The following is a 10,828-nucleotide window of genomic DNA, read 5'->3' as shown; positions in this document are numbered from 1 at the left end:
GGAATGTTTTTTACAGTCGTCAGATAATGATGTGAGAATTGGCAAATTTATTTAAATTATTAAAAAATCGCTACATTGAATTCAGTTCATTGTGTTTCTAGGCATTATCTATGATTTTTTTAACTCTTATTTTGATAATTTTGCAGTGACGTTTTGTTTTGAATTATATGCAGAAATATTGGAATAATATCAGAATTAGAATTATTTGTTCTATTATTTTTTAAATACTACTAAATTACTACTAAATATATAAAAAATAAATAATCTTTTTATCCTTGACGTCTGGGTAGTCTGACTCAATACCGCCCTGGTATAATACCGACTAAAACCTCCGCTTTGCCCTTGCCTCTGGTCCCTACGGAAACCCGCTGTTAGGCATTACTTCGTGGGGGGAGTATCTAGAATGTTATAAATTCTTAACTTAATTTATACTCATCTTTTATCTTTGACGTATGTGTATATTCATTTATAGTTTTTCAGAATAATTTGTACTATTAATTTTTAAATACTAAATCTATAAATAACAATAATAATCTTTTAATCTTGACGCATGTAAGGACGTGTGTATTTATTTATAGTTTTTTGTTTAATTGTTTATGCTTCTAACAAATACGAATAATTTAGAAAAAAAATCTTAGGTGTTGTGATTGTGATTTATAAATTAATATATTTTATTACTATTTTACAATTAGTAAACTAAACTAATAGTAAAAAAATTAAATACTGTACTTCTTTATTGTAAAAGGGTTGCTTTAGTTAAATCCGTAATAAACAACTTCATTTGTTCTTAAATTTTAACTTCTTGCTCATTATTTTGCAGATATTAAATACGCCAACATTTTAAATAAAAAATCGTCGCATTCATGTTGTTTGTTAAGTTGTTCAACATATAATTAATTATTTTTATCATTAATTTTTATATGTTTGCTGATTTAGAGAAATATTTTAACCGGTGTTTGTTGGTAACTATTGGATCGTTTATAAAAATGTACGCTGGTTCGTCTAGAAGTGACGATCTTATTATATTGTTTATCCTTCGTTCATCTCAATTAATTTTTAATTCAATATTTCAATAAAATTTAGGATATTTACTAAATAAATTACTAATATCTGTTTTATCAATACTTAACATTTTTACTGCAGGTTTTTATAATTTGATCAACTTTTTTTTACTTTTGATCTTTATGCAAAACATGGTACATCAACGTGTTTTCTTTAACTTCTGATTTGTTTATTGTTGCAATGCAGGTGTGAAAATTGGACTTTTCGAAGAATATATTATATTGTATAGTATATATGTATATATATATATTATATAATATAATATATATATATATATATTTCTCCATGTGTTTCCGTCCTCTATTATATATCTTGCAATGAATACGTAGAGTATTTATCTTCAATATTTTTAGAACCACATTAATATTTCTTTAAATGTTTCACTTTATTGTTTAATAAGGATTGTTCGTTTTTACAATAATTTCTTATACTATGTATATGCTTAGAACAACTAAAGCCTAGTTTTGTGTTTTAATCTCGGTGGTATTCTATTCCAAATCAAATATTTCAATTTTATATTGTAGTTTCTACATAAAAAATATGCAACTAATTCTTGCTTTCTGTAATTTTGCAGTCGGATTTTACAGTAATTGTTATAAATCTTGGCTTTTGTTATAAAAGTTTATGTTGTGGTACATGTTTATCTTGAATCGATGATTTTGAAAATATATGCTTTTAGAATTTTTCTTTATTTATTTTACTAATATTATTTTTTTTAATATTTTTATTAAATTTTTAATTTAAATTATGGTTATGCATTATGCTTTTCTAGGTCTAGTAGCACTGTAAATAGTTATATCTGCACCAGATGAAGTAATGATCTACATTTAAAAGATAATTCTTTTTATAATAAAAATAATACTTGGTAAATTGAAATTGCTGCAGAATTCTATTATCAAATTCGTCATTTTTTGTTATGATCTGCTCTTTTTCTACAACATTCTAAAATACCTCTCACTGTTAAATTATATCTCCCCTGTTTTGTTATATTACTTATAAGTGTATTGCAAATTAGAAGGCATTAATTTTAGTATAAGTAATCTTTGAGAATGTGTATACTTTGTGTTTGTTTTCCATTTTGATTGTGGTATAATGGATTACGGATAACTTATATTTTTATAAAATATCTATATCTAATTGCCTAAATAATATATTTGTGAATTATAATTTATTAATTATAAAAGGGTTATTATTCTCTGTTTTCCAGCAATGAAATCAATTGCAAGTATTTTGAATTCCGTGCATTTCTACTACAGCGGTTTTAAATTGTATCAAATTTGTTATTTTTATTTAAAAAAAACTAATATATGAGTAATATTTCTATTTATTTTGACTATCTATCTAGTATACAAAATTCTCAAATATTTTTATTTAGTAAGAGTGTAGCATCTAATGTGCAATGCTCAAATGTCTACTCTCTGGATGAACTATTGAAAATTTCTCTGTGTATTATCGATTATGCATAAATGACGGGAACATAAATGATCTTTTTCGTTTATATATGTAATATCTTTGAGACTACAAAAAATTTATTATATTCACCTTGTTAATTAATACGTCTTTTATTAAATTTCTTGCAATGAGTTATCTCAATGAATTTGAAATGAATTATTTTGATTTTTTTTAAATAAATTATAATTTGTTTTATTATTATTTTAAATTTTAACTTTAATTATATATTGGAATTAATTTTTTATCTTTAAAATATTTTACAGAATCTTACTTATATATGTGTAATATTGTTCAAATTAATAATATGAGAAAGTATTTCTTCATTTATTATTTAAAAGCTCCATTGAATACAGTATTCATTTCATTGGATTTAGATATACAATTTTGAAGGGTCTTTTATCATGATCTGTTCCTTATTAGAATTTGTCGTCTTTATCACAAAATTCATACAGTGTTTTTTACGTTATTTTTGTTTTTAAGTCCAACCAAATTTTTTATCAGTAATTATTTGTCATGTATAAAATCACATGGTAATTGGTTAGGAACGGGATTAAGGTGGATTAATTTCCTAACCAAACCAACGAAGTTTTCCCAGAATCAAATATCATGTTCCTTAATTTTACTGGTGTCCTTTTCTTAGCTATATATATCAAGTCGATCTTTTGCGATTGATTTCTTTGGGCGGTCTTATAGCTCAAAGTACATACTCGAGTTTTTATGGAGTAGTAGCAAATAGTTTTCTGCCAAAAATACCAAATACACAATAAAACTTCTTGACATCAGGAAGCATACAACAATTTTCGCCGTCTCCCTGCAAGTCAACTTGTAACCGTTTTCGCTTTAAATTGTTCTAAATGATCTATTTTTTTATCACCTTTCTTTTCTTCTTCAGGCATATTAACTAAAAACTGTAATATATTGTATATATGTATTTTCTAGAAAGCTCAGTTTAGTACTTCAAGTTAGAATTCTTATCCCTTGTGTGCATTCATCACTGAAATTCTTAATTATGACATTTAAAGTCTCTATAACATTTAAAAAAATAATGGTTTTGGTTTACTTACACCTATTAGCAATAGATAATAGAAGGATTATTTAATTAATTTCGATACTACAAAATTAAAAATAAATATATGTTTGAAATATTAACTCCAAATGCCGTTATTATATTAAATCCTTGTACAATTTTTATCTGCTACTAGCGTTCTCCTGATTTAAATTGCAAACTGTTGTGTAATATTTTATAGTATGTTTTATATAATTTTATACAAATATTTATTTATGAATTGTTTTATTCAGTATTGGTCAATCTAACACTTTTCTTCTTAAATATTCTGATTCAATTTAATTGTGTAGTAAATAAATGATTGATTAACTTAAAGTATCTCATAATGCAAATTTAAGTAAATGAAGAAATTAAAATATTTGAATGAATTTTGTAATAGCTTCATTTTATTTTCCTAACAACTTATGCGACGTTTAATCAACAATTGTCAAATATACTCTCGTCAATAACAGTTCAAATATGTGATATATATTTTCTTCAAAACTATTTTTTAATAATAATTTTCGTTGTTTTTAATATGTAATTTTGAACTACGTTTTGTATACTTGGAATTATTTTTAAAATTATTGATTTTGTAAACGTGAATTTATTTTTTTATATATTTGAGTTATTAAACTTAGTCAAGAAGTATTACAAATTTTTGTAACCCTTTTTTTTTACAAATGCTTGTTATTTTTTGTTCCCTCTGATAAATGCTATTTATTATAGTAAAATTGATCTTTCTAGATTCATATTTAAATTTTATTCATACATAAACATATATAGTTAGCACCTAAATATTCTTACGTCAAAATGATAAGCAAAACTGGATTTAAATCCCATCATTGCCTTTTCTAGATAATCTGCTTATATTTTATAAGCATATCGGATTAAATCAATATATATTTCAATCAATATATAATTCATTTTTGAAATCCTAAAATGAGAATATAGTTTTTTATGTATAATTTTATTTGAATTATCATACCAATACATTCTTGGTGAAGTCATTGTTTCTTGATTTTCTTCGAGGAAAAAGTGGTATCAATTTATATATTTAAAACAACACGTTATGTAAGTTTTTTTGATTGTATTTGAGTTTTAGATAGTCCTATTTGAAAGTATTATAGGTATATATATTTTTTTAATTTTGCAGGTCTTATTGTGTGTTAGTTTTGGATTATTATGTGGCATTTGTGGCAAAAGGCCAGATGGATATGGTGACGATTGCTGTAATAAAGGCGCCGGTAGTTCCTTCCTTATGTGGTAAGAAAAAAATAACTAATATTTTTTGTTTTATTTTTTAACATTCTTAATCATTTTTATTTTATAATTTTTTTATTCTAAAATGAAGAAAAGTATGAAGTGTTTCACACCTTTATTGAAATACATTTTGCAGTCGAATTTTTATTTGATGATTTATACATTTCAATTTTGTTTTTACATATTTTATCTTATTTATATGATACATTTACACATTTTTTCTTATTTATATGAGCCGTCTATATGGATACTTTATAATGGACATTTGTTTTGATAATATTAATTTGTAATAAACTGAATTATAGGTTTTTGTTCCCTTCGGCATGTTCATTATATAGACGTTAATAATGACATTATTTGTCTAAAATATCAATCACATTTTTGGGGTTAATTTGTTAAACTACTCTACAACTATTTATTGTTTAAATTTCGTACCCATTTTGTGTTCGTTTGTTGGGTGTCTCTTTCAATAATATTAAACTGATAACTATAACAATGTGTACTACACTTTACTATTTATAATACATATATTGTTATTTTTGAAAACAATTTGATATTTGTTCAAAATGCATATTCATTTATTTATCTACATAAACGCCAATTATATTTAAGAAATTGCAACAGAAAAATTAAATATATTTTGAGAATCTGATTGCATAGTTTTCGTTATTATAAATAAGTTAAAAAAGGATTAGCTTTTTTCTAAAAGGTTTGGGTCACAAACACTTGAATTTAGTGAGGTCAATGATTTCGCAAACTAATTCAAATGCAAGTACAAATTTGTTTACTTACTTTTGTGTTTGCATCTGTATGACGTAAACATCGAAAAACTTCGTAGAATTGAAATAGGAATTTTGCAAACATAGCAAGCCTTGATATAAAAGCTCAAAACGTATTATGATTATGAGTTGTAGGCTCTCCACCCATTAGTTCTCTGTGTTTGAGCAGTCTTATAAAATAACAGAATGTTATTGATAAAAACAAATTACAATTTTATTATAATCTGCATGTTATTTATATTTTATATTTTATATAATAAATATCTAATACTATTTTTTTCCTTGTTCAAGGGGCGTTGCAATTATGTTCCTATTTACTATCGTGTTGGCCGTTGTAGCCTTGGCTCATTTTATCATCGGACTTTTGGTGCACAGGACCGTGTGTGTTCCTTTACAGTGAGTACATTTTTTAATCAAAATATATAATTTAAATTATTTCCAAAATTAGTAAATTGATCTAATTCCTCTAAAAGTGAATGCCAAGTCCATAATTAAAGACTGATGTAGTAAGAACTTTCTATTGTTTTGTCCATTAATAAATACGTGTGATAAATAAAAACTGATAAATATAAATATGTACAAGTGCATATTTTAATTGTACAGTAACTAAATATGAACAGACATCAAGTATATTATGTCTGTACATATTTAGTTTAGTTACAGTACAATTAAAGTATGCACTTGTACATATTTATATTTAGTTTCTGTAAATGTACATTTTTCATATAATTTGTCTGAAACTATTTTTGTTACTCCTATGAGAAAATTGTAAAATATTCATATTTTTTATTCCAATATTGGACCTTGTGTAGAATATTGCTCTTAGAAATTTGTTTGAATTTAACTGTGATGGTAGAATTGATAAGATTTTGATTACTTGGAAGAAGAAAATATTTTTTAAAAATTATTTGTTTTAAATTTTCCAATTAGTTTATTAGATCATAATCTGGTTATGGTATAAAAAATTTTTTTACAGTTTTACGGTGGTAACTTTTTGGGATCCACAATATTAATTTTATTACTTTATAATTGTGTGTAATATATTCTATTCTATTCTATTCTATATATTCTTCGCTATCATTTAAAGGGTCCCTCGACGTGGTTTTCTATGAAACTATTTTCCTGTCCTTTTCCTTTGCACTAATCAATAAAACAAGTTTTAATATTAAAATGTATTTTGTTTTTACAACCGCGTTTTAAATTTTTATCTAATGGTTCAATTTTGTTAAATGCTATTTGACGTTTAAACTCGAGTAACTATTTTTGTTAATTCATTTGTGAAAATCAATCAACATTGAAATTGATATATTTTTATAGTAACTAACTTACTTGTATCGAAATTTGTTTTGATATATGCATACCAAAAATATTTCTATATTTTTTTATACTTATATATTTAATTTTTGATTTAAATCAAAATTTAAATATGTTTTTAAATCAAAGAAAAAATATTTTTCGATGGTGTAATACCAATTATTTGAAATTAGTAACAAAAATAATTGCTTAATTAATTTTGTTTTTCACAAATATCTAAAAATACAAATGTCTGAAAATAATACATAAACTCGTATATGAATAAAATCTTATGAAAATAAAAATATTAATAACCCACATGATATCAGCTTGTATTTGCAATGATGCTTCCGATATGATACTTTTATTGTGCATTTTTTAAATTTTTTTTAAATATCCAATAATTTTTAATTTATATTATTTTTGAATATAGAATGAACGCTTTACTAATAATTCATCATCGTCGTTAATAATAATTACATACTAGAACCAAATGCACATATTAAAAAGAACTGAAACGAAACAAAAACAAAATATTAATTTACTCGGTTTGTAAAAAATATGATCTTTCTATTTTTAACTTCCCGTAGGGTAAGTTATAGTAATCGCAAAAAAATCGAAAATGAAAATTTTTATATATCTTTACGTTTCAGAGGTTTCTGAACATTTTGGCATACCTTAGAAAAAATGGATGTATGTGTATGTGTGTGTGTGTGTGTGTGTGTATGTATGTATGTATGTTGTATGTATGTATGTATGTATGTATGTATGTATGTATGTATGTGTATGTATGTATGTACGTGTGTGTATGTATGTGCGGATACAAATTTTCGTCGACGATTTCGGGAACACGGATCAACCGATTTGAATAATTCAAAAACAATCGATTCGTATTGATAAGGAGACGTGCTGATTAGTTTTTGGCAAAGGCAAGTCTAGCCGTTCCGAAGATACGGGGCAAAAAGTGCCAAAAACATTACCTCCGTTTTTAAAGAGAACGGAGCGTCCGATTTGGATAATTCAAAAAACATTTTACTTGTATTGACAAGATGAAGAATTAATCAAATTTTCATGAAGGCAGGTCTAGCGGTTTCGGAGATCTAATGAAAAAAGTAAAAAAAATGCCATTCGGCGGTTAAAAATGATCATTAAACATAAGCACATCAAATTGTCAGATATTTTATAGAGATTTTAACAATAAGTATAATTTTTTTTACATTTCTGTGGGTTCCGTACCAATGCTTATGCGTTAGACGGCGGCGCGGCACCTGCGAGCTTTGAAATTTCGTCTCTATGCAGTTCAAGCAGTGCGATTGCTTTGAAAAAAAGTTCAGAATTTTCAAAATATATCAAAATGAAGAAAACATTTTTTTTCAAAAAAATTTTTTGTTTTCAAAAAAAAAATTTTTTCTCAAAAAAAAATTTTTTTATCTAATAAAAAAATTTTTTTTTTCAAAAAAAAGTATTTTTTGTCAAATTTATAGTTTCTCAAAAATCTATTTTTTTCGAAGTAAAATTTTTTCAAAATGTGTTAATCGTTTTTAAAAAATAATAATTTTTGGTACGGGAAGTTCCAGCAATTTGCCTTAAGGCACGATGCCCCAATTGCCTTAAGACAGAATTCCACTTACAGCTAGTTCAGGATTTATAATCAGATTTTCTGATACCTTTAATCTTTAATAAATATGTGGTTAAATAAATAAATGATTTATTCTTATATCCATATTTTTTTAATTAAATACATGGTGGGTGCATAAATTGCCTATAGTTCCTTCATATGCATTCTATTACTTAGTTAAATACAATCAATATAAATTTAATTAATGACAATTGCTGAATAAAATTTAAATTTTGATGAATATAACACTATGCGCTACAACTTACTGGCTTCTTTTTTTCTAGCCTTACTCTAATTCCCCCAAAAGGAATTTTAAACAAATTGCCAATAGATTTTTTTTAGTTTTCTAAATATAAGCTTATTCAAAACAGTATAATCAAATATAAATATATAAAAGCGTTATTTTAAATATATTATTATTTATGATCACAAAAATATAAAGATAAAATTCATAAAATGTAATATAATATTAAGTTTTTAAATCATGGAAAAAAATAATTTTATTAAAATCTTACAGTTGAAGAAACATTCATTTATGGTGTTATTTCTATATTCATGTAGAGTTTATACATTTTTTCTGTTTGGCCCAATTAAATTTGCAATTAGCTCTCAATAAATATTTCTAATTTAATTTTTCAGTCAATCATAAACGAAGTATATTCTTTGTTTAGGAAAAATATATGACATAATTTTAATATCTTGCTCTTTTTAGGTTGTATTATATTCGATTGTAAATAAAATCCTTTTGAACTATCATTACACGATACAAATACAATGTTAAAACTTTTTTCACATAGTTTTATTAAATATATTTTATGAACAAGAATTGATGACTGATTCAAAAAGAATTAATTTGAATTTAATTTTATATTTATCAAATAACAAAAATGTTATTGCTCTGTTATAATATTGAATTGATGTTAACGTAGCATTTCTCGTTAGCATGGTAAAACAGTTGTTCTAATATCTTAATTTAATTTTTTTAAATAATTTTAATTCCAATTAAATTTAATTTTCTTTAAAATAGTTGTTTTAATATGAACCAATCGATCCTGCAGTCAATTATCACCACACCAGTATTATTTATATTTACAATTAGTAAAAAAAATAATCTCGACTTTAACCAGAAATAATGTCTGTCCACGATGTCTTGGAAATTAGCCATTTTAGTTTTCTTCACATTTTTACTGTTATATTGAAGATTTTTGTCGATATTCTTATAAGTCTTCCGTGAATTTAAGAATAATACGTCTTAATAAAATTCTATTACATTTTTTAAACAATATTTAAATATTCGGATCATTATTAATATTTTTGGATTATTGCTAATTTATGTTTTGAAGTATTCAATTACTTTTACTATGCACCTATATTTGTCATTGGATACAGTTACATGATCAGCTTCATGAAAATCTTGTCAGGATTTTAAAAGTTATTATATACTATATTATGCATTTATTAATTGAATGCAACAGATGGTTTATATAGTTTAATCCTTATTTTATCGATGTAGAATTTTTTATAAATTTATCCAACTAATTGCAACTTTTATGTAATATTAATAATATATCTCAAACAATTAAATTATGAAAATAATTAATACAATTAATAAATAATGATAAAAATGATCAACCGTATATTGAAGATTATTATTAATATTTTCAAAGCAATTTAATTTTATATAAATAATCTAAAACAGTATGTTCTTTTAAAGCATTTAAATATAATGTTTTTAAAAACTTTTAAATTCAAATGAAACTTTGGTCAAACCTGTCATTTGTAACATTGTACACCATCTAGGGTAATGATAACAAGCCCAAGTGGTATTGACAAATATCAAATTTATTTATGATTTATTTTTTAGTGAGTAAAAATATCAGCCTGAGATTTGGCTTTTATTTTATCAACTTTTCCATTTCTTCATGGAATTTTTTATTGTCAATAATTAACAGATTTTTTTGTAAAGTGCTCCAAACAAATCGAAAAATATACTAACACATTTCAATTGATGTTTACAAAGAGGTACTTATAAATAATTTGAAGCTAAATACGGGAAATAGACGTGACCATAATTTCTTATACCTATATTTAATAAAAATGATCGTATTTACTTCTTTCTAAATTTGTCTACGCAAATTTATAAGTTTCTTCACAGTTTTATTTCATTTGATTGAATATAATTATATAGCACAGCATATATTCTTTTTTTGTCAATAATGTTATGAAATTGGTTGGGGGGGATATTTTTTGCCTTACTATTTTCCTCCATAGTTCTTGTCTACCCTTTTCCTGTTATGGCGTGCTCAGCATCCGCCC

At 24.4% G+C, this 10,828-nt stretch overlaps 1 protein-coding gene across 1 annotated transcript in view; it reads left to right on the top strand.

Moving 5' to 3' along the window:
- LOC113373650 overlaps nt 1–10,828 on the top strand; it is a 33,047-nt gene that overhangs the window by 10,074 nt on the left and 12,145 nt on the right. The window contains exons 17-18 of the mRNA XM_026613934.1: nt 4,716–4,825; nt 5,893–5,997. Of these exons, the coding sequence (XP_026469719.1) occupies nt 4,716–4,825; nt 5,893–5,997 (215 nt within the window). The remainder of the gene's footprint in view (nt 1–4,715; nt 4,826–5,892; nt 5,998–10,828) is intronic.

The sequence above is a fragment of the Ctenocephalides felis genome, unplaced genomic scaffold (genome assembly GCF_003426905.1).
Source record: "Ctenocephalides felis isolate EL2017-DRISC unplaced genomic scaffold, ASM342690v1 CF-g0.4_SCAFFOLD_01604, whole genome shotgun sequence".
In the NCBI taxonomy this organism is placed as follows: domain Eukaryota; kingdom Metazoa; phylum Arthropoda; class Insecta; order Siphonaptera; family Pulicidae; genus Ctenocephalides; species Ctenocephalides felis.
This window is presented reverse-complemented; position numbering and strand designations above follow the sequence as displayed.